The 23,278-nt window shown below is 59.7% G+C and overlaps 6 protein-coding genes across 6 annotated transcripts; 1 reads left to right on the forward strand and 5 right to left on the reverse strand.

The window, feature by feature from the left end:
• Positions 1 to 1,603: 1,603 nt before the first annotated feature.
• Positions 1,604 to 2,323, forward strand: LMJF_36_4880 (conserved hypothetical protein; the record flags this gene model as incomplete). Its single annotated transcript, XM_001687021.1, has 1 exon — positions 1,604 to 2,323. One exon carries the CDS (start codon positions 1,604 to 1,606, stop codon positions 2,321 to 2,323), a length of 720 nt encoding a protein of 239 aa, XP_001687073.1.
• Positions 2,324 to 3,764: 1,441 nt separating this feature from the next.
• Positions 3,765 to 4,889, reverse strand: LMJF_36_4890 (conserved hypothetical protein; the record flags this gene model as incomplete). The annotated part of the gene is made up of 1 exon (XM_001687022.1): positions 3,765 to 4,889. One exon carries the CDS (start codon positions 4,887 to 4,889, stop codon positions 3,765 to 3,767), a length of 1,125 nt encoding a protein of 374 aa, XP_001687074.1.
• A 436-nt stretch (positions 4,890 to 5,325) lies between these two features.
• On the reverse strand, positions 5,326 to 5,991 carry LMJF_36_4895 (putative exosome-associated protein 4; the record flags this gene model as incomplete). The annotated part of the gene is made up of 1 exon (XM_001687023.1): positions 5,326 to 5,991. The coding sequence occupies one exon, from the start codon at positions 5,989 to 5,991 to the stop codon at positions 5,326 to 5,328; it is 666 nt and encodes a 221-aa protein (XP_001687075.1).
• Positions 5,992 to 6,432: 441 nt separating this feature from the next.
• LMJF_36_4900 (conserved hypothetical protein) lies at positions 6,433 to 12,777 on the reverse strand (the record flags this gene model as incomplete). Its single annotated transcript, XM_001687024.2, has 1 exon — positions 6,433 to 12,777. The coding sequence occupies one exon, from the start codon at positions 12,775 to 12,777 to the stop codon at positions 6,433 to 6,435; it is 6,345 nt and encodes a 2,114-aa protein (XP_001687076.1).
• A 1,688-nt stretch (positions 12,778 to 14,465) lies between these two features.
• On the reverse strand, positions 14,466 to 15,548 carry LMJF_36_4910 (conserved hypothetical protein; the record flags this gene model as incomplete). Its single annotated transcript, XM_001687025.1, has 1 exon — positions 14,466 to 15,548. The coding sequence occupies one exon, from the start codon at positions 15,546 to 15,548 to the stop codon at positions 14,466 to 14,468; it is 1,083 nt and encodes a 360-aa protein (XP_001687077.1).
• A 5,013-nt stretch (positions 15,549 to 20,561) lies between these two features.
• On the reverse strand, positions 20,562 to 22,694 carry LMJF_36_4920 (conserved hypothetical protein; the record flags this gene model as incomplete). Its single annotated transcript, XM_001687026.1, has 1 exon — positions 20,562 to 22,694. The coding sequence occupies one exon, from the start codon at positions 22,692 to 22,694 to the stop codon at positions 20,562 to 20,564; it is 2,133 nt and encodes a 710-aa protein (XP_001687078.1).
• Positions 22,695 to 23,278: the final 584 nt, after the last annotated feature.

Raw genomic sequence — 23,278 nt, forward strand, 5'->3', positions numbered from 1 at the left:
GCCACAAAGTGGAAGGATGGAGAGAAGAGGCGCAGGAGACGAGCGGGCATTTCAATCTGCCGTCTCCAAATCTTGCGGCGTGCTTCGTCGCCGCTGCTCGCACGCCCCTTCCCGTTCCCTTCCCGGAATGCCGTGCGCCCGCTCTCTCTCTCTCTCTATGCGAAAGAGTCGCGACAGACCTGTGCATAAGAAAACGTGGCTTGCACTACACTTCTTTTCCTTTTTTTTTGTGCTGGTTGCCAGACATTGACGACGCGGAGCAACGCAGCGTGGTATTGAGGGCTCAAGAACACCCCACCACCCCTTCGCTCTCTATCCGCGTCCCGCTTCTCATCCTATTGAATTTCTTTTGCGTGCTTTGTGTGCCTCTTGGGTTTAGTGGTGCGTTTCTCTCTGTGTTCCTGCCCTACATGTGTGTGTGTGCATGGCCAGAGGAGCGCCGTCGTTGTTGGTGGTGCTGGTGGATTGTCTGTATCTTCTGTCTCGGTTGGTTCGCCCCTCCCCCTCTCTTTCCCTTTGGTGCCGCGTTCTCAGTCGACCGAAAAGCCCCACCACTTTTGGTGTCGATATTACTGGCTGTTACCTCCCTCTCGATGTTGGGGCAGCTTCTCGTGCCCGTGCTTGTCGTGCGTTCAGCGACTCGTGCAGGGTCGCTTACAAGCCTGTCTACCGAATCTTTTCGAACAAGTGCAGAGGGTGACGCGTCGCACAAGCCTCATGTGCTGGCAGCAATGGCTGGCGCTACGCGGTGTCGTAGATAGTAATTAGTGTCTATGATGAATGGATACGGGTTCAACGTCGTTGTGTTGGGTCGGTCGCGTGGACAGGCGTCGGGCAAGTGGCCCCTCCTGTGAAATGGGAGCCACTGCCTGTGGACCCCGTGTGTCACGGTTCGCCTCCCATACGTTGTAGTGAGAAGTTCGTGCTTCCCGGTATCATGACATGAGCAAAGAGCCATTGTGAAAGGGCAGGCCTCTCAGCGTCACACGAATGCAGCAAAGTCTGTGCTTTCGCGCATGGCCGCACCTCCACTGGCACCGCCTCTCTGCTGTGGTCGTTGCTCCTGTTGGCCTCGTCTGTGTCTTTGCCACTCTTCTTCACTTGTCCCCCTCCCCAACACACACACACACTGCTTATCCCCTGCCTCTCTCATGTTCTCTCTTCCCTCCCGGAACCCCTCATGGCGCCCTTTTCACTTCCCGCGCTCCTCTGCCTCGCTGTCCGTGGTTATCGCAAGCGTGATTTCTACGCTACAGATTTGCGTTGGCCTTGCTCTCTCTCGCGCAAACTTCCCGCCCCCTCACCTGGGTTGTAGGCCAGCACTACAACTTGATGGTATTGTCGCGCCTGGGATAAAGTGCACCTCCAGCGTGGGCATACCGCACTCCCCCACAACCACCGCGGGCGACCTTGGCCCGCAGACAGACATAGAAAGACGCACGAACGCACGTGTACAAACGCGTTGGGACCTACCTCCGCTGCTTGCTCGCCTTCCTCTTCCTATTCTCCCATACCGTCCTCGCATATCTTTTTCGTCTCTGCTGCTGCTGCTGCTGCTTCACACACAGATACGCTGCTGAGCGTCGCCCACTGCGAAGACAGAATGGGCTTCTTGCTCCAGACCATCTCCGTGTGCGCCACACTGGCGGCGCTGTGCATGCTGGCGTCGTCCGTGATTACTGTCAAGAGCATGCGTGCCGTCAAATCGGTTGGCAGCATGACAATCACCTTCTTTTGCGCGCAGCTCCTCAACTGCAACGTGTGGGGCCTGTACGGCGTGCAAACGCTCGCTCTTCCGGTGATTATCTGCAACACGTTCGGCTCTGCCATTGCCGCATATTGCATCCTGATGTTCCTGGCAGTGGCCCGCATGGAGGAGAAGGCGGGTCATGTGCTCAAGTCGACGAGCTATGTCGCCTCGTTGACGACGGCGACGCTCACCATGTTTCTAATCGCACTCCTCCTGCTGCTGTTTCTCTATCTCATGAGCTTTTCGAGCAGTGACTTTGCCGCACAGCTGATCGGCATCCTGGGCGGTTGCTGTAGTGTCTTCATGCTGAGCTCGCCGCTAGGCATGGCAAAGACAATCATCCGCGAAAGAAACGCCGAGTCGCTGCAGCCGGCGACTGTCATGTTTGCGACGCTGAATAGCGTGCTGTGGACGCTGTACGGTCTGCTGAGCCTGGACATGTACATCACGATTCCCAACGTGCTCTGCACCCTGGCGTGCATCTTCCAGGTCTTCCTGCTCGTCCGGTACGGTCGCCACCCTGCAGAGCATGTCGAGATCACGGCGACGATAGCGCCAGTCCCCCTCGACTAGAAGCGTTCACCTTTCACATGCTGGCGCGCGCAGTACGCGGCCACAAAGTGGAAGGATGGAGAGAAGAGGCGCAGGAGACGAGCGGGCATTTCAATCTGCCGTCTCCAAATCTTGCGGCGTGCTTCGTCGCCGCTGCTCGCACGCCCCTTCCCGTTCCCTTCCCGGAATGCCGTGCGCCCGCTCTCTCTCTCTCTCTATGCGAAAGAGTCGCGACAGACCTGTGCATAAGAAAACGTGGCTTGCACTACACTTCTTTTCCTTTTTTTTTGTGCTGGTTGCCAGACATTGACGACGCGGAGCAACGCAGCGTGGTATTGAGGGCTCAAGAACACCATACTACCCTGTGTGGGAGGAAGCCAAGCAGCCCACCCATACCTGCAGATCCCTTCGCCAAATGCCGAACCACTTGCGGTGTTGGCGACAGGGTCGAGGACCAAAGACGTGGGGAGATCAGAGCGGATGTATCGCTACTGTTGTTGGGGGTCAGGTCGTCGATGGCATGGCGTCGGGGCAACCAGCAACACTTAACATGTTTGTGCCACTTACACGATAGTCAGAGTGTCGGCAGGATTCGAGCATGTATCTCACCTCCGGCCCTCACACCCGCCCACAGGTGTGCGAGGAGGCTTGGGCCACCGCGCGGGGAATGCATCGGGCGGTGGCCGGCATGATGGTACCGGGTGCGGGGTGGGTGGGCAGAGCTGGAGTCAGGGTCCGCTCAGAGATGACTGCGCCAGTGCATTGTGCTGCAACACACATATCTAAGGCTGCTTCGCCCCATCGATGGGCCCGCAACAGAACCGGGTAGAGTTGGATGTAACTTTCGTACTACAAGAGAAAAGAACGCGTTGACGAAGAAAAACGGGTTGCAAGACCTGCGTCCCGGGCGCACCGAGCACCCCTGGTTCATTGCTCTCTCTCTCTCCTTGACTGCTGTTTCCCCTGGGTACGTCGGACGCCTCAGCGAAGGTTTGCTTCTTGCGCGGGGCCCGTCGCGCCGCGTGAAAGCACGCCCGGGCATCGATCGATGGCGGCGGGCCTTGGTCATGGGAATGCTCGGCGGTGCGCCAAAAAGGAGGAGACGGAGAGCCCCCCCCCTTGCCGCCGCCCCCTGCCCCCCCCCACCCGAGCCCCTCGCCCTCCCACAGGGCCCCAGCCAATGGCGCGCCGGCAGGGGGCGGGAGACGGACCCCGAACCGCGCGCCACGGCCGCGCCCGCAAAAAAGAAAAATAAAGACGGAGAGCGGCGAGGGTTTGGGGGTGGGGGGGGGGGGGCGAAGGGGGCTGCAGCCGCCGCGGCATGCTCTCGTTTTCCCTCCCGGGCTGATCGCTTTCCGCCGTTTCAAAGCTCTGTCTCCTGTACATGAAGATGCTCAGCACCCAAACAATGTAGAAGCTGCGTGGTTATGGTCAGCATGAACTAACAACTCTCGCACACGACTCACCCACCCAGCGGGTCCTGGTGAACGACAGCGCCGCGCGTTGCTGGGATGTAGATGGGTTCATCTTCGGCGTCCTGCACAACCGCCCTGTTGACGGTTGGTGTGTGGGCGAGGAAGTATGGGGTTGCTTGCGTTTCCGCACCGTTGCGGCGCCGGGCGGCGCGTTGCGCCTCGCGGATATCGCCGTAGTACGCGAACTGCTCTCGCGCATCGGCAAGGGCACGAGCGCGCTGCGCGCAGCGGACTTCCGCCTCGGCTGCCGCGCCCCCGCCAGCAAACGCCTCGGCACGCGCGCGCTCATCATCGAAGACGGGGTACTCGTCGAGAAACCGCAGCGCAGGAAACGCTGCAATCCAGCGTTTGCGGTGGTGTGCTGTGCGACTGCACAGCTTGTTTCCATGAAGCAGCAGGGTGCGCAGCGTGGCGCGGTTGCCGCTCAGACAGGCACTCGTCGCCTCCTTGTCTTCGATGCAGTTGTGCGACACATCGAGCGACAGCAAGCCGGAAAGCCCCTGCACACCGTCAAGGCGCTGCAGCCTGTTGTGTCCTGCCAGCAGCGTCTGCAGCTGCGGCGCTGCCTCGTCGAGCCCGTTGAGCGTCACAATCTGGTTCTGGGCGACGTCCAAGGTGCGCAAGGCCGGCAAGCGAGGCATCGAGCCGAGGTGGGAGAGCGCGTTGCAGGAAAGGTACAGGGAGTCGAGACGGGTAAGCGCCGCGAGCCCGGCAAGGTCGCTTAGGGCGTTGTGGTCGAGGTAGAGCACGACGCACCCGGTGAAGGCTGCGAGGCCGTGGAGCTGGGTGAAGCCGAGGTGGTGCAAGTAGAGCTTGTCATTGAATTCAGGTGTCGAGTAGCCCTGGTGCCTCCGGCACTGCTGGAAAATAAGCGATTCCGTCATCTTCGGTGCGCCGGCGACGCCATCTAGGCCGTCGCAGGTCTCCATGGTTCTTTTGGTTTGTATTTGCCTGGTGCGGGTGTGCCGCCTGCCCCGAGACGATGGTGTGCGAGAAGACTTGGGGGCACCACGAGAAACAGGAGAGGTGAAGGGGCAATGAGAGCAACTTCCAGCAGCGGAGACACAAAAAGGCCAACAGAAACATTGCGCATCATGTGGTGCACACACCATGGCCGTCAGTCCGGTGCCCAAACAGGGAAAAGACGCGCACCCTCATTCGTCGTCTCTCTCCGTTCAGCAACACGGAACACCGAGGATTCCGTGAAGCCTCCAGCTCGAGGGTGGCAAAACAGAGAGTGACGCAGCTACACTCGCCGGTGAACGTGCACGCAGAGGAGCTGCGCCGCGTGCACACCTCCTCGCACGCCATCTGCGCCTCGCTTTGTCGTCGCTGCGGCGCGAAAGATTGGGGAAGGAGCAGCGGCATGACTTTTTTTTTTTCGCTCTTTTCCCGTTTAGCTTACTCGTGCGGTTCACACAGCGTTGTCCGCGTGTGGCCCAGCAAAAGGTCCCTCGGCTCCATGAATAGCCGTGGATGCAGCGGCACGTCCGCCCCCCCCCCTCCACCCCCCATACACACACGCCAGACCTACGTAGACATGCCAGGTTAGACTAGTTGGTTCCGGATTTGCTCTAAGAGCGGGACCTTGCGCACCTGCAGCCCCTTCGTCGCCGCCTGCACCAGCTGACTCATCGTCGTTGCCTCGCACGCGCCTTTGTGGCAGCAGTAGTACACGCCGCCGAGGGAGAGGCCACTGCACACCACCACGCTCGCCATCGCCGCCGCCGCCTCCTCTCGCGTGAGGTCGACAATTATGGCGCCATCGTGCCGCAGTGCGGCGCTGCACGCCGAAAAGGTGTCGTAGACCTCCACGCCACCTGCCGTGAGAGCGACACACAAGGCCGTCGTTGCGGCATCCCATAGAGCCCCGTCGTCATGCACCACTTCAATTAGGACCCCCACCAGCAGTTGTGGAATGCGCTCCAGCACCACCGCTTGCTCTGCCACTCCTTCCAGCGCAAGGGCCATGTCGCGGTCGCCAGAGTTGTCAAGGTTCGACGAGGACGCCAAGCTGCGGTGGACTTGGCAGCTGACACGTCCGCGCGTGCCGCGGTATTCCTGAACCAGATGCTGCGGCGGGCGAACACCGCACAGGACGCGCGTCTTGCCAATCTCGACACAGGCGCTGCTGTGGCAGTTGGCCAGCACGTTGGTGGCGACGTGAATGGCGCGCACCGCCCGAGGAGACTCGCGACCGTCAGCTCGCTTCATGTGCGCACGACGGCGTCAGAGATCGGAAACAGAGAAGCGTGCTTGTGCGCCAGTGTGCGTGTGTTTTGTGTGTCGAAGGATCGGCGTCGACGACGAAGAAGCAATGAGGGAGACGAGAACAGCATAGAGGGATCGCAGCTAGAGACGGAACGCGTACGCGGGGAGTCGACGTGTGCGGTGGCACAGCCGCGCACCACAACTTCGCAAGGGGTCCCCTTCCTTTTTTTTTTGCCACAGGGGGGGGGCTCGGTGAGCCCTTCCCCTTCCTCGCGCATGCGTGCCGAGAAGCAAGAGTCGAGAAAACGACAGAAGCGAAGTGCGGTGAAATCAGCGACGCACCCATGAGAAAGGTGGACACCATGAGGTCTCCATCATTTCAAGCGCACGAGCAAACCATAGCAGAGGTCCCCACAACCAAGGATCAAGTGAAGGGTCGGCGCATCAGACCCCGCCAAACAGCTCCAGGATCTCCGCATCAGTGAGGGTGTCGAGGACCTTGTCCTGCATGGTTGCCACCCCGCCTGTCACGGGCCCGTGCGCCTGGCCAGCCACGGCAGGAACTGATGGAGACGGCGCAAGTACCCGGTTGCCTGACCCGTCTCTCGTCCCACCAGGTCCCGCTTTGCCGAGAGAAGAGTCGGACGCCGAGGTGTCCCATGCCAGCAGCGACTGCAGCACAGAGTAGAAGTCTTCGGGGTGGTCCATCTTCATTTTCGTCTGGCGCACGCGGCGCTGCATGCGAGCCACGTCGATGGTCCTTTCCGCTGCCCGCATGACCACGGTGGTCACAGGGTCGGCATGGTCCTCGTGCCCTGCGCGGTCGGCAGCTGCGCCGCCGCTTGTGGAAGGCTGCGCGGCTGATGCACCACTGGTGTTGCCATAAACCTCGTATTCTCCGGGCTTGCCAGAAGAACACCTGCTCTGCATGCAAATCCCGCACCCCTGGCGCGACCCCATCGCCTGCGCAGCGCAGACCGTGTGAAAGGTGTGCCCACACGTGTACACAGAAACTGCCGAAGGTACAAGACCGACAGTGGCAGCAGCGTCCACCTCGTCTCCCGCTGGCTGCGGCAGAGGCGGCTCACGGAGGTTAATGTGGCAAAAGGCACAGCAGTCCGACTGTGGCACAACGCTCCTGTTTAGCATCTGATAGAGCTCGCGCCCCCGCAGCATCACGTCACGCTCTGTCGCAAGCTTGCACAGACGGCTTACCTCCAGGTCGAAGCTGAGGGTGTCCATCATATCCAAAAGAACGGGCTTGAGGGCGCAAAATGTCCCGTTCTTGTGGTCTTGCACCACCTTGCTCACGACGACGGCGACGTCGAGGGTCCGCATCATCGATTGCAGAATGCTCGAGGTGTACTGGGTGTAGACCGCGACAAGCGCTTCGACGCACCGTCTCTGCTCTCTGCTGAGGGGTGTGGTCAAGTTCGCCAAGTGCTGCGGTAGCCCCGCAGCAGAGGGCGGGTTTGCCAGCGACGCGGCTGCCGCACCAGCATAGGACGCCATGGCGATGTGAGCGGCGGCATCTAGCTCGTTGCTCATACCTGTGGGGTCGCTGCTTGTGAATGGCCGAGCTGGCACCGGGGCTGTGTCGAGAGCTTGCAGCCGATCATCCTGCGTCATCATCTCGCACAAGAGCCGGCGCGGCACCATGAAGACATCAAGCAGTCGAAACCAGTACTCAGGGTGCTGCGGAGAGCTACCGGGAAACCCGTGCCTTGCGGAGGAAAAGGTGCGCGAAGATGCGACTGCAAGAGGAGTGGCGGCGTCACTGGTCGACGCCACACCAGCGACACGCTCGGCTTGATGCTTACGGCACAGCTCCTCCCCGATGCCGACAAAGCGCCGCAGCTCAGTCGCCGAATCCAAACTGGCGAGCTCGCACGTCAGCGGCGGGGCCTCCTTTCCGCGAGTCGAGCGCCTCCTGCATCCGCGCTGCGTCGCCGCTTCACCTGCTTCAGCACCGGGTGTGCTTGTGAGCAGCGGGGCAAGTCCGTTACGGTCTTGGTCGCCCTGCGCCTCAGTCGCTGCTTCCGCAGCTGGAGTCACGCGGGTCACAACCTCTTCGCGAAGAGCACCGAGCAGCTCGCGCACGGCCCGCAGCATCACCGTCATCGCATCTTCGATCATCATCGCCTTTTCCAGCAAGTATACGGCGGCGTCGGCGATGCGGTGTTTGCGCACGGCACGCAGCGCCAGCTGCACATCGTAGGTGACTCGATTGCCCTTTTCCTGTAGATAGCTGTACACGCGCCGCGGAGCATGTTCGCAGAGGAGCTCAATGTACGTATTCTGCAAGTTCATGTCGTTTGCTACGGCCTGGTCGCCTTGGGTCACCAGCTCATCGAGGTAGTCCATGAAGGCGGCGCTAGACCCGCGAAGTAGCTTCATCACCTCGCGTTGGTTCGACGGCAAGTAGTCGAAGACGAACTGCGCGAGCGAAGTCGCGTCGATGCGGACGAGCAACTCCACCTGGCTCATCACCGCTAGCTGGAGGGACTTGATGGCAGCGTCGATAGGAGCTGTGGCGGTGGCCGTAACGGTGGGCGCGATCAACGAGGATTCCTCACTGAAGTATTGCTCGACGTCGTCGCCAAAGCCTCGGCCCACCTCAGACGTGGCCGATCCGCCCACAAGCGACGCGGCATTGCGATCGCTGTCAAGCGCGCTGCCTCCACGGCGTTGGCTCCGACTCGACTCTTGCTGGGCGCGGTTCATTGTTTGCGTCCTTAGGTCTTGCAAGTGCTGCATCTCGTCACGGAGCATCTTGAACACGTCTTGCTGTAGCTGCGCATCCACACAGTTCTGCATAGGGTCCGTGTAGCACGCAATTGCCTCTGCATACCGCTGCTCCCTGCAAAGGAGGGCGGCCAGGCAGCGCGCCATGCGAAGCCGCGTGAAGTCTGACTGAAACACAGCGACACGATATGGTGGAAGCAGGTCGGGGGCGAGGACACGGAGCAGGTGCTCCTGCAATTCTCGCCGCTCCTCGACTCTCTCGGCGCTCTGAAACGCAAAGAGCACGTCTTGGATGACCAGGTCAAGCCACACGTCGAGGCGCACAGGCGGCCGGTCCGGTTCGTCGCTGGCGAGCTCGTCGGCGTCCGTGGAGAGCAAAAGCTCATTGAAGATGGCGGCCCCAGCGAGGAAGGTGTGGACAGCGATGTACGGCGGGAAGGGGCGCTGTGCCAGCTCGGTTGCCCTCAGCGTCCGCAGGGCCGGGAGACGGTTCAACAATTCATCGTCAATGCGGAAAAGGTCCAGCGGACCCTGCCGTTGGCCGCTCGCCGACAGCAAGTCGCTCTCCGCTGCGTGGCGCGGCCGCGTGCGTGAGCCCCCAGTCAAGATGAAGTATACACTAGACACAAACTGGGTGCGAGAGAGTCCATCAGCGCCGCCCCACGGACTACACGGACCTTCGTCGGAGAGGGCGAACAGGAGTACACGCATGGCGTGCTCCGGCTGCCGTCGCAAGAAACGGAGCAGGTTGTGCACCCCACCACCAACGGCACCACTGTCGGCGTTCCTGCCGTCGTTGGAGGCCGGCCGCAGAAGATACTCGAGAATCGCCTTCTTGGCCGGACGTTGTTCACCGATGGCAAGAGAAGCCCCTGGCAGGAGGCTCACACCCTTCAAGGTGCACTCGACAAAGTCAACAGCCACCGAGGCGGCGTCGGGTGAGTCAAAAAGACTTGGACACTTCGGTACCCGTGGCGCACAGACCTCTGGGCCACGGTCACTCCCGTGAAGGCCCTCGTCTGCTTTCTGCTCCTCGTCCAACGCGTACGCCAGCGCGTCGACATAGCGCTGCTGCCGCAGTGACAAGATGGTCACAGTGAGGCGTACCAAACCGTGCTCTTGCGCAAGCCGCAGCAAACTAGGAGCGCCCGAGTCGAGGGACATGAGGGCGAGCTCCACACGGTCCCTACCGCTTATCTTCACGGCTGAATCCGCATCGAGTACGTCGCCTCGCGCTTCCTTTCCATCGCGTGGTGCTAGCGGCCGCACTCCCAGCGCCACCTCCACCGCATCGAGTTCAGCATCATCGAGGAACAGATAAATGAAACGCTCAATCAGCGTCTCGGGCATGTACGTGATGATGCCGTGCCGCATACACTGCTCTAGTACGTACAGCAGGTGCGAAAGCAGCCCCTGATGCTGAAGTGCGAGGGCGACGGGGCCATACAGCAAGTTTAATCCGTCGACGGCGCTGCAGTAGAATGCAATCTGCTGTAGCACGTCAAGAAGGAACTCGGTCCCGCAAACAGGGTCACTGTTTCCTGCTGACTGCTTTGGCGGTCCACCACTGCTCTTGCCTGTCGCTTCGGTCCTCGGCAACACAGCGAGACGGCTCTCCACGTATGCGATGAGGATGCGCTCCATGAACTGATGCAGTTCGCGGCGGCAGTTCGCGGCGTTGCTGCTGAAGCCGACCGTGGAGAGCGCCACTTCCTCGGCAAACCCTTTCGCGAGGTCCAGCGCCTGGGTGTACTTGCGGCGCGCTAGAAGTGAGGACAGCCTCTCCCTCCACGAACGAAGCGAGAGGCCGTAGGCGTGCTCTTTGCCCATCAGCAAAGCCGCGGCGCGGTTCGACGCGGCGGTCCCGTGGTATTTGACGCCACACAGACGGCTTGCGAAGCCAACGTACTCGAGAGAGCCAAAGCGGTGCCGCTCCACCATAGCCGCCACGGATGCGTCCATGAGATGAGCGTGGTTGTTTTGGTCGCACAAAAGCACGCTGCACCCCGCCAGCGGAACCATCTGCACCAGCGGTGCCGACAACCGGAGCAGGGTAAGCCGCTCCAGGCCTTCCATCATCGGCTCTGCCGCTGCCGTCTTCCCGCTGCCGCTCGGCTCTGGGACGCGCAGATTCATCAACAGCAGCTCCACCTCGGTGTTCCAAGAGACGCACAGCAGCAGCCGCGGCGTCGACCTCTCTACCTCCATCACGACAAACCGAACGAGCTCGTTACTGAGCGCCGACGAGGGTGGGTGGCTATGGCGCGCCACGCCTGTGACGGTGCCCTGCAATCCTGTGTCGACAACGTACACCAGCACCGCGTCATGACTCACCGTGGCGACAAAGTGTTTGCCAGCGATCGTGGGCCACGCCGTCCGCGAGATGCCTGCCGCGGTGGCCGCTGACGGTGGAAGCGGTGGGGGTGCGCATAGCCACGGTGCGCTGACGTCGCCATCGCTTTCCTCTCCGTTGCTGCACGGCATGTGCTGCTTCAGCGTTTCCAGATTGGCCATGTAGAAGCTGCTGGGACACGGCAACGTATCAATGTCACTGATCGGCGCGGCCGCTGAAGCGGAGGTGACGGTGGTGGCGCGCAACACGTACTTCGCCATCACTTTCCAAAACTGAAAAAACCTCGCGGCACCGCTGCTGTCCAGGACGAGAATGCGTGTCGGGTCCCGATGCAGGTGCATCACACGCAGCACCGGCACCCTGCTCTCATCGGACACGACTCGCAGAGGGGAGAACGTGTGCAGCGACCAGAGAACAAACGTGCCTCTTGCGTGGCCGGTGGCCGCCGTTCGCCCATCGCATGTCTCATCGGCTCCACCAAGAGCAGCGGTGGGGGTGCAGAGTGACAGGGAGACGACGGCGCCACGGGCATTCCCGACGCTCGCCTCCACGGTGCCGCATATGCCAAGCACCGTCCATCGGCGATCGAAGAGGACAACGACGCCGAGCGATGTGCCCATGGCGCATCTGAGCGACCACGACGGAGTGTGAGCCGCCGGTGAAGCGGTGCTTGCGTGCGTCGGCGCCCTGGCACTTATATCGAAGGACTCTGCCACAGCCACACACGTCGGTTCCCCGGCCGCTTTGCGCAGGTCCGCCAGTTTGCAGCGAAGCGCCATGTGCTCGTGAACGTGCAGTACCACCTCACCACGCTGAGTTTCGCACAGCACGGTCGATGAGGTCAGCTGTTTCGCCTGCCCCAGCACCAGGTCCACCTCGTCTATCTCCTCATCGCTGTCAGCGGAAGTTGCCGCCGCTTCAGCCCCCGCCGCCGCCGACGTTTCGCCCAGCAGATCACCACTGACGCTGGACTGCTGACCGTCCACAGCAGCGAGAATGGCATCGAGGATGTCCTGCTCCTCTTTCAGCACCGCCGTCTTGGAAGATGTGGGTGGCGCGACGGCGCGCCTTCGCTTTGACGAGCTGGCACCTTTGCCCGTGTGAGTCGAGGCATGAACAGACAAAGCAGCCGGGGAAGTGGCGGCGGGTTCGCTTGCCGACACTTTCGGTGCGCTGGAGGTGGAATCACCATTTGCAGTGGCTGTTGCTGCTGGTACCTGTGTGCCTGTTTCCCTGCTACCCAGCAGAGTAGCAGCCTCGTCGGGCCTTTTTTCGGAGCCGCCGGTGGCCTGCTCCTCCTGAGCGGCAGTGGACATGAATGGTGCGGCGCCGGCGGTGATGTTCACCAGCTCCTGCAGCAGCAGCGCCTCCTCGTCCGCTGCCAGATGGTACGAGGTACCTTGACGCGAGTCGAAAGACGAGTTTTCGACCAGTGCATCATTTACGTGGCTCGAGGCCCGAGGAGACATCGACAGTAGCGGGAACGCGGCGAGTTGAGGCAATCGGCGCAGTGCATCCTCGACAATGAGCCTCTCCTCCTCCTTGCATGCCTCTGCGCTTCCCACCGAGCACTGGCTGTGATTTTGAGTTTTGGGGAGCGCACCAGACGACGTGGCCAATATGGAGGAAGAGTCTGCCCCTGGGCGTGGGCGCGGCCCTCGGTAAACCCCTCCGTCGCCCGAGACGTTCATTAGAGACACGTCGCTGGAAACCGAGGCGGGTAAGACGAGAACCGACTGGAGCAAAAAAAAAGAGAAAAAACAGTGGCGTTAGGTATATCGCATGAAGCGAAGGGAGAGGGGGAAGGGGTGGAGGGCAGTGTAAGACTGCGCGATAAGCTACTGCGCGGCGGTCAAGAGGCGGGGACACCTCGCCACAAAGGCGAGGCAATACCAGGGAGCACTTGAGCAGCCGGCGTGACCACCACCACATACCGTGCGCGAGCGGCGATGCAGAACGCCACCAAGCGTAGCGAGTGCAAGGCGGCCGTGCCGTTACTCCTGGAGCGCGCCAGAGATTCCCTCGGCGAACGTATGATGGTGTACGTGTACGTGTGTCTTGGGGGTAGCGGTGGTGGGGATATGTCTCTCGCTAGGCCGTGAGCGACGACTATTCATGCAAGGAGTGGCGCAGTGTCATGCGAGTACAGGTTATGGGGGAGGTAAAAGAGGACATCGAGGAAGTGACCATTGACCCTAGCATCCCTTTCGCTAATCCAGGCGTGGCTTGTGGCTTGCATCGCAGCTCATCGCCTGTTCAAGATAACGCACGTTCTCTACGGGGTCCTCGTGGGGGCTGAGAAGAACGCATTTTGCGCCACTCGAACGTGCCGGCACAGCTGCGTCGTTGGGAAGAACCAGCACGAGCCATCTGTGCACCGCCATTCGTCTGCGTGCAACAACACACACACAAAAAAAAACGCGAAGTCGGAGAAGGCAATCAAAACGATGCCGTGGGAGATGCGGCTGCAAAATCAAGCTCTTGCTGCTCACCGACTGTGTGTTTTTCTTTCTGTTGTCATGGGTTGGTTGTACTGCCGAAGACAAGATGATGCTATACATGTACATGACAACAGGGGAAGGAAAGAGATATACAGTCTCGCCTGGACGCACAAACACACACACACACACACACACACACGCGGAAACACGTTCACGACAAAGAAGCAAGAGGACGCAGAGGAAACAAACAAAAAACGCATCGCCCGCACCTGGAGGGAGGCGGATGCGGAAGGGAGATGTACAAAGAGGTGCCGACACCAGCGCGAAAGGAACGTGGTCTCGGGGCGTGGACGAATCAGTGAAGGAAAAAGGCTGGCACACGTAGCCACGCGCATACACAGACAGACACAGACAGGCGCAGGCTCAGCTCGGAGAGGAAGATAAGGTGCGCTGGCATGTTTGGATTGCTCCCTCGTTAGAAAATGTACATGAAGAGAGCAGGCGCCCCTGTATGCATGAGGGAGGCGCGGCTAGCGAGAGAGGGAGAGAGCGCACGATGACAAGGGAAAGCTGCATTCACAGACAGGGATACGGTAGCATGGCGCGTGTGTGTCACCCAACAGCGCGGCAAAGGGCCTCACGAATCGCAACGAGGACAGAGGGAGAGGCCCGACGAGCCGTGCCGAAGAGAAGAGGGGAGTTGAGAGATTCGGCGCAACATGTCACATTCTGGCAGCGGCACCGCACCCACCCGGCACGGTACGTTTCGTGGGCCGCTGTGCCGGGTGGGTGCGGTGGTCACGGCGCGTCTCAATCGGCGTCTCGTCACGTAGGGGCTACGGTGGCGCAACACTACAGCAACAGCGACGGTTAAACAGAAAATGCCCACTGATGCAGTGACACACCGCCTTTTTCTCCGCTGGCACACCGAGTCGCGTCTAAATGCCAGCTTCGTCCAGGTGCGTCATGCGGTAAGTCTGCTTCGCCATGATCTGATCCATCAGATCCTTGCGGTACTGCTGGCGACGCTCCGCGTTCTGCAGCCGCTCTTCCTCAAGCACGAGACGGTAGGACTGGGCCGCCAACTCGTTACGCTGACGCGTCACCTCCATAGGCTCGTCGTAATTGTGCGTACGGCGGAATTCCTTATCGCGGGCGATGCAGTCCTCAAAATCTTGGCGGAACTGCTCCTTCTTGCGCTGCGCTGCCTCCTGCTCCTCCTTGGTGAGACGACGGTTGCGCTCCTCCGTTGCGGCTACCTCCTCGTAGTGTTTTGCTTCGGAGGCCTTCTTGCTCATCATGGCTTCTCTGTGGAACTGCTCATTCTGCAAATGGAGCATGCGTGTTACGTTCTTTAGCCGGCGTTCATCCATCTCTGCGCGGTGGCGATTGTTTTCGTTTACGAGTTCCTGCAGCTGCCGGTCACGCGCCTCCTTTGCCTGCTGCTCCGCCTTTCTGGCCGCCAGCTCGCGCTTGTTCGACTGCTTGAGGCGCTCCATGTACTGGCGCTCTTCCTCCATTGCCTGGGCGTGCGCCTCGGCCACCTTGCGGTCCTCCTCCTCGTTCACCTTCCGCAGTGCTTCCATCTGGCGGACTTCATCGTCGTGCATCTGCTTCAAAGTCGCTTGGCGAATCGCCAGCTGGTGCTTCGCTTCCTGTTCGTACAGGCGGTTGTATTCACGCTTCTTCGCAGCTTCCTCCTCCTTCTCCAGCTTGTAGGTATTCTCTGCTGGCTTCCCTTTGCCAGAGGCACGCATCGAACGCGAAACGCTGCCAGGAAGCGGGCGGCCAGAGTTGGTACCTGCGGCGTTGTAGCTGTCAGCAGCCTTCCTGCGCGACTCAGCCCATTCTGCATGCTTTGCACGCTTCTCCTCTTGGCGGATCGTGGCGATGCGCAGATCCTCTTCCTCAAGCTGCTTCCGTGTCGGCATGTACTGCGACACGCGGAGACGGTTCATCTCAACAAGGAAGTTGCGGCGCGTCATGGCAGCTGGTCCAGACTCGACGGGTGGGAGCGGCATGATGGCCAAAGAGGTGTATGTGCTGCTGATGCTGCTACTGTGTCTGGGAGGAGGGGCGAGGGGCGAGGGGCGAGGGCTTGTGTGCCTTACGTGAAGGCGTGTAGAGGTTTGTGGAATGGGCACGGGAGATCGAGAGAGAGAGAGAGAGAGAGCTACCCTGGCAAATCGAGACGTTCTCGACAGAGGGACGATACTCACAGTACTTGTTGAGCTGTGCGTATCAAGTTTGGCGAGCGTGCGTGTGCGTGCGTGCGGAGATTTATGTATCCGCTGGAGGGAGTCAAGGAAGAGGCGGAGAGGAGTAACGCACATGGATCCACACGTCGTGAAAAAGGTATGCAGACGATATGCGAAAGCCTGCGCATCTACGGCAGAGTGTCTCTCTCTCTCTCTCGGTGTGTATCTCTATGCCGAGCACGGAATCACTACCAATGGCAGATATCGCATCAGGTTTTCGGTCGTTGTTTCAGAAGAGAGTGCGGCCGGTGGAGACGCGGCGGAGGCGCCCGCGTGCGTTGCGAGAACAAGTCGCCAAGCTTCAGGCAATGCGTCTCCGCAAAGACACGCACACAGCCACACCTCGACAACGAAGGATGCCGCCATCGCCTCTCGCTAATCTGTGAAAGATCCCTCGGTAGTGAGATGTCTCGCTTCGGTGGTTTTGCAACAAGAGAAAAAAAACTGAAAAGCAGGTGAGGGAAAGGGGAGAGGGAGACAGAGAAGCCCTTCGCCACCAGAAGAGAACAAGCACAACGAAAGCACCGAAGAAGTCTCTTCGTTGCACAGAGAACAAACAGAGCGCAGGTTTACGCTATCTGCATCGTCGGGTGTGTGCGCCGCAACGGGGCACTCTACGTTTCGACCTCACAAAACGCAGACACTTCACCCAGCAGATACACCAAGGAAGCTCGCAGCGCCATCGCGTGTGCGACGACGCCACCGCTGCAAGCATTCCCACGTGTGCGGTGGCGACAGGCACGGCGCGGATTTGCCGAACCTCGTATCATCTCAAACACTTCAGCTGAGGGGGAGTGACGCCGCTCGATGGCCCACACGGCGTTGATATCGTCCACGGCAACCAACCGGCACACACCGTACGCCGCTGTCACGAGCGAGTACGGCGAAATGATGCGCGGCAACTTGCTTGATGGGAAACCTGAGCTGTCGACTACGGACAAGGGGTAGGTTTTGCTGATCCCGCGATGTGTCCGCCGAAGACGGCTGCGAGTTCGTTGCCACGGTCTGCCACAGCTGCTTCGGGATTCTCGGGAAGACTGCATGTATACACAGCACTATCTACGGCTACCCGCACTCGCTCAAAGTATCGACGTACAATGGCACTGGGGGTCTAGAGCTTCAGGGAAGTGCTTCTTCCCATCGCTCGCGCCGCCCTCCCCCTTGGCGAGTCCACCGTGGGGGACGGCACGCTTACCACATTGCGAAGACGCGCCACCGTGCGCATGTGCCTTTTCTCGCAAGTGCCGCCAAACAGCGCGAGAAACAGATTGGCACGGCTTCAAGCACAAAACAAAGAGCCAGTCTGGCTTGCCATGATTACGGAGGAAACAAGGGATGTGCCGAGGCCAAGCCTCTCCATACGTGTCATCTTTTCTGCAGCATTGAATCAAGTGCACGCTCCGGATACTGCGCTGCTGCTCCATGTAGCCCCGCTGAATCACCGCGACCCAGCCGCTGTGCGGCAGCAGCGAGTCGTAATGCAGGTAGAGGCAGAGAAGAAGAGGGTCATCGGTCTGTGTGCGCGTCGCCTCGCCAGCAAAGCCTTTGGGCGCCTTACTGTCGTTGTAACAGGGTCTCGGCCGCCCAAGTGCCGCAGCAATCCTATTATCAGCATTGTAGCGGCCCACTTCTACCTGCACAGGTACGTCCGCGTCGGCACTCCGCCCTCGCTCTCGTATTCAAAGCTGGGGTCGTCGAACAAGCAGTCGCCTTGTCCTCATTGCTGGCGCGACCCCCGCCTCCCCTCTTCACACACAAGCAGCCCCCTGCCAATCCGCTATCGCCACACGGCTCTCGTGTGGTGTTGCTGAGCCGCTGCGTTCCTCAAACAATTGCGCCATGATCCACGTGCGCTGGTACAACTTTCTAGCCTCCCGGAGTTGCAATGAGAAAACATAGGCGTACCCGAGTGGCCGCCGCAGCCGCATCGGCACGAGGTCCATGAGACGGCAGTTTGAGAGGCGCGCATCGAGGAAGCGCCACACATGTCAAGCACCGCGGCTTTCCGGGAGCCCCCCTTCAAGCACCAACAGCATGGCCTACTGTGTGCCTGTGTTGTGGTGCTTGCCCGAGACGAGCGAGATCGACACATCTTCGCACTCGCGGGAGTGGGGACGTAGTGCACTCGCACGTGGGTGATGATCCAGCCGGCAGCAGTCCAGCAGTGACGAGGGGCACGCCGGAGTGAGGAGGGCACAGGGGAGCACAACGCTGACAAGCAAGTGTGGAAAGAAGAAGATATGCGAAGAGCAGCAACAAGTGCTGCGCATATAGTTGCGTGTTCGCGTGTGCGCGGATGAATGCCGTTGGGCGTCTCTTTGCGCGTCCGTGGATGTTGCGTGTTGAACTCGGTGAATCACGCTACCACCGAGAGAGGCGAGAAGGGAGCAGCAGCCACGAAAAGCACACACGCGAAACAAAAGCCTCTCGGATCCATAACTGAGGCAACGCAGCGAAACGGGCGTGCCAACGCCACATTCGATAGAAGAAAAAAACAATCAACGACAATGGTAGACATGAGGATGAAGACACACTCAGAAGGAGCGACAGGAGCAAGCACCTTTTTCTTTGTGAGAGTCTGTGCGCACGCAGTCTCTACACAGTCATGAGCTGGTACAACGCTTCTGAAAGCAGCCCGTGCAGTCGGCAGAAAGAGAAGGAAAGAGGGAAAGAAGATGGAAAGAACAGGTGTGCGCGCCGTTAACCGCACGTCTTGTCTCGCTTTCGCTGTACATGGCAGCGTTGAGGCCATCTTTGGTGCCATCCATGAGAAGTCCTGGAACAGGAGAACGAGAAAACCTGCGGGACTGCGTGAAGGGCAGAGCACGTTGTATACACTTGAGCATACGTCTTGTTTCGAAGCGCGTTTGCGCGGTGTTTTCATTTCGCTCTGTTCGGTTGAACATGTGTGTGTGTGCGTGTGTGTGCGTGTCTGCCTCCACATCCCATCCTTGTGCGCAGTGAGCAAGACCGACACCAACCTCACCAGGAGCGGCTGTCTTTGTCATCTTCCTCTAGTAGCCAATCTAACTCGACAAGTGAAAAAAGGACGAAGAAAGCAATGTGTACCTAAACACGATCACCAACGATCTATCGCCCTTACACCACCAACACACACACACACATGTATGCACGCATTCACAGCACGTCTTGGCGCGTGCGCCTAGACATCAACAGCAAAGGTGATATATATATATATAGAAATGGGCGAATGCAACCGAAAGAACACGTAGTCACAACAGAGACGCAGACTGACTACCCAGTACCGCAGCAGGCGACCTCCATCTCGACGATGACAGAAAGGGAAGCAGGGAGGCGTACATGCTACCGTGTTATGGCTTCCAAGTCGTAGAGAAGAGTTAGACAGCCGAGAAGAAGGATCGGAAGAGAGGAAGAAACGCACGCACACACGCGCAAAAAAGTGGAGACGACTGCGTAGACAACGGAATGGAGCAAGAGGGAAAGATGCGGGCGTGGGAGGGCGCGTGAGAGGAAAAAGGCAGTAAGCACCACAACCGCAAAATAGCAACCACCACAACAAAAAAGACACCAGCAAGCCATGCCAACTGGCCCGCATTCATGTATGATGAAGCTCGAAAAAAAAAAAGAGATACGTAAACCAGCAAGAAAAGGAGAAGGACCCCAGATCCGCTCTTCTTCATTCCTATTTGTTGGGCGTGTGTGTGTGTGTGGGGGGGAAAGAGGGTAGACGATGAAGCCCACGGCAGTGGAAACAGAAAGAGAGACAGATTGTGTGAGGGATGTGGGCTGTGGTGGGGGCCGGTGTGGAAAAACGAGCCGAACCGCTGTTAAAAGACACTCAGGTAAAGCAGTGTGGCGGTCCTCAATGAGAGCCCAGAGAGGAGGAGAAGGGAGCGGTGTGTATGTATGTGTGGGGGGTGGGTGAGGGGGTGTGGGGAGGGCTGCACATGCAGTTCTTTGCACCTGACGCAGAAATGCGCAGGGCACAGTTAGTAAAGGCTAGATGAAACAACGTGCGCACACTCGAATCGAGTGAAGAAAAAGACGGACGATTGTGACGAGTCCGAGTGCGATCACAGCAAAGCGAGCCGAAACCAACAATGTTACGTGACAAAAGAAAAAGGGACGCTGCAGTGAGACACAGAGAGAAAAATATCGGTTCGGCACCGGAGCACCCGCACGTCTTGAGTGTTGGCTGCCTCACAAATCGCTTCTGCCTCTCCCACGCCCTGCCGTTACCCATTCACATTCCCCCTCCGCCTCCGTCCGGTGTCTTCTCAAATCGCCTCGACCCTGCTCTTCCCTGCACCTGGCAGAAACAGCGCACCAATAGGATACGTGTGAAAATGCACGCGCACACACACACACACACAGAAAACAATGCAAGAGGCAGTGCGCGACGTCAGCGGGTGCGCTAAAAAGGAGGGGGAGGGCGGGAGAAAAAGCTGCGGAGGAGAAGACATATATGCACCGCCGCATATCAGCGCAAGGTTCCGTAACGGGTGAAGAAGGCGGGCGAGAAACCTCGACTGCACAAGATGCGGTGAGCGTATGGAGAGAGAGAGAGGGGGAGCGGAGGGGGCGAGGGGCTGTGAGGGACGGGTCTTCTGGTCGGTGCTCACAAGGAGAGCAGCAAGGAAAATATCAGACCGCGTGAAGTCGAGAGTGAGGAAAAGGGTGGGTGGGAGGGGGGTGACGGCGTTCTCTCCTCGCCTGGCCCTACAGCTAAACGGCAAGACCGCTCATTGATGCCGTCCCATTCTCGCTCTCACGCACAGCACGCATTCGTGTCCACTACACTTCCAGCTTCTCCAGTCCCCCTAAGGCCTCATCAATCTCAATCCACCGCTGGTGCTTGCCGGCGTTGCGCAGAAAGAGCCTCTTTTGAATAATACGCAGGAACACAACACGCCTGCTAGCATTGAGGCGGTTGTACAACACGTACTCGCCGGATGTAGCCGTGACAGTTCGAAAGCGCCACGGAGACTGGCAGTGCTTCTCGTAATGCGCATTCAAATGACGACCCAGCACGACATCGATGCCGTCCCAGTGTCGGCTATGGTATCGCGGCGGCTGCGTAGCTTCTAAGGGTGTGCTGGTGCTCTTCCAGACGACGCGCGGGCCTGTTTTCTTGCTACGCACACCAACCACTTTTTCCTCGATCGGCGTCGGCTTTGCTAGGTGGATCATGCCATCGCGCAGGTAAAAGACGCGGCCGCTGCCATCGCTGTCCTCCTCACCACTGCGGCGTCGCTCCGATGGCGCCGCATCGGACACGTCCGTTTCTCGTGCCGAAGTCTTCTCCTCTGTCGTCTCGGCCGGCTGTGCGACAGCGGTGCGTTGCGCCGCTGCCGCCAGCGCCTCGTCGCTTTTGGCGGGGGTAAGCTGCGCGCTCGTCGGTGAGGCTTGCCCCACAGACGCGTTTCCTGGCACGGAGTGCTCTCCGACATCGGTCGGTGTCGACAACACGCTCGGATCTGCCGCGCACTCGATGGCGGAGGTGCTTGGCGGCTGCATACCCGCCGGAGACGCCGGCACCCTCCGCGGCGTTTGTTCAGAAGGCAGCGCAGACGCCAATGCCGCCGCAGCTGTGTCTTCGCTACGTTTGTCATTCAACTTATCCGTGTCGCACACCGCTGCTGTGTCTGGGACAGAGCAGCGCGCGAGTCCCTCCACTGTAACTTCAGGAGAGGCCAACTCGTGTTGCGTGAACGCACTCTCACACACGCCTAGTGATTCCTCTGTAGAAGACGCAGCGAAGCCTGGGCACTCGTCACACGAACGCACAGTCGGCGACGCGGTGGCGGGCTCAGGGGCCATCTTGCTCGATGGCCATTCCGCCGGGTCATCGGAGCGGGCGACGAGGCTGCGCATTCCCTCATCGGCCTCCGCCTCTTGTACGATACGGTCCAGATCGAGCCGGGTAAGGCGGTTCTGCTGTTGCTCAATCTCGTGCTCGTACACGATAATGTTAGGCGCGTCCTTGATGGCACCAGCGCTGTACGCGATGCGCGCTATTGACATCAAGCACGTCACCACCTGCCGGTCGTTCTTGCCGTCCACCAGGTCCGAGACGGTGAAGAGTTGCGCGTCGACAAGGTCGTAGCGACTCTTCGCTGTCGTCAGGAATGTGGCTACGTTGTCACGAACGAAGAAGCCGGTCGTTCGCTTCGGCAGCTTCAGGTCCTCGTCCGAAACGGGAGGACTTTCCATCTTCTGCAGCAGCACGTGCAGCAGGACACCAGAGCGCAGGGCATCGACAAAGTTGGGCATGGACCACACATCCGCGTTGTGCTTGACTCCCACCATCTTCGCCACCCACTCACGCACCTCCTCGGCTATGATTTCGTCCAGGTCCTCACGCGTCGGCGCTCCACTCAGCTTACTGGGTGGCCGGGAAAACATAAGAGAGAGACCAGACGCCTTTTCCGTCACATCGCCGCTGGCTGCCAGAGGTGTGCTGCTCGTCAGGCTGGTCTCGCTCACCTTGATGTGGTGCAGCGAGCCGGCCGCGTGCCCCAACTCTGACTCCTCCTCGAGGGCCTTGCCCTGTGGACTTGAGTGGCTGCCGCGCGAAGCAAGCAGAACACGCTTATTGATGTGCTGTACACTGTACTTGCGCTCCAGCGAGCGCAGGGCGTCGCGCTCAGTGAAACCTTTCATCTCGCTTTGCCGAATGACGCTCTCGATATCCGCGTCGGTGGCGTTGGGGACGGCCTCGCGCATTCGCCTGGCCACCGTCTCTCGCTGAGGCAGTTTCTGGATCTTAAAGAGTTGATAAAGGTCATCGAACAGCTCGGCGGGGGTCTGGCCGGCCTTTTGGGCCAGCGTGACGGAGTCATCAACCTTGTTGACCTTAGAAAAGTCGTAGATGCGAAAGATCTCCCTGAGGTCCTCCTTGTCTTGCTCTGTGAACTCTGCTGACATGAGTCGCAACCACTGCAGATGCAGAGAAGGGGGAAGCGGAGGGGAAGACGCGTGCACTCAGACAAGTCGCCCAGAGGCTGGCCTACAGCGTGTACGATTTTGTGGAAAGAGGCGTGGGAGAACGCAGCGGTGGAACGCAACGAAAGAGAGGGAGAGAGGAAGGGACGGTTGACAGGCTTTCCCTCTCCGCTCTTCTGCCGGAGGACTGCTGCCCCGCGCTGCACGAGGCGTTTTGTGCTGACGTTTCGCAACACGCAAGTGCGGCTGCCACTTAAAGAACACTGAAGCACGTGACGCGCGGCGGACATAACACACAGGCACAGAGGAGCCACGAAAAATGACAGCATCAAGACGAACGTCGGCCAGAAGCGGGGCGGGTAGGGGTTCTGCAGATCACCGGCTATCCTTCCTCTGAGTCCTCTGAAAGGCCGGCTCTTTGGACAGAGAGAGAGAGAGATCCTAGAGCCTAGAAAAACAAGCATCTCCCATCAGGAAGAGTCCCCAACTCACAACCTATTCTGTGCAGGTGGAGAAGCTCCGCTGTCAGCAACCTTTTTTCTCGAAAACTCTCCTTGATTCTCCAC

The sequence above is a fragment of the Leishmania major genome, chromosome 36 (genome assembly GCF_000002725.2).
Source record: "Leishmania major strain Friedlin complete genome, chromosome 36".
Taxonomy (NCBI): Eukaryota; Euglenozoa; class Kinetoplastea; order Trypanosomatida; family Trypanosomatidae; genus Leishmania; species Leishmania major.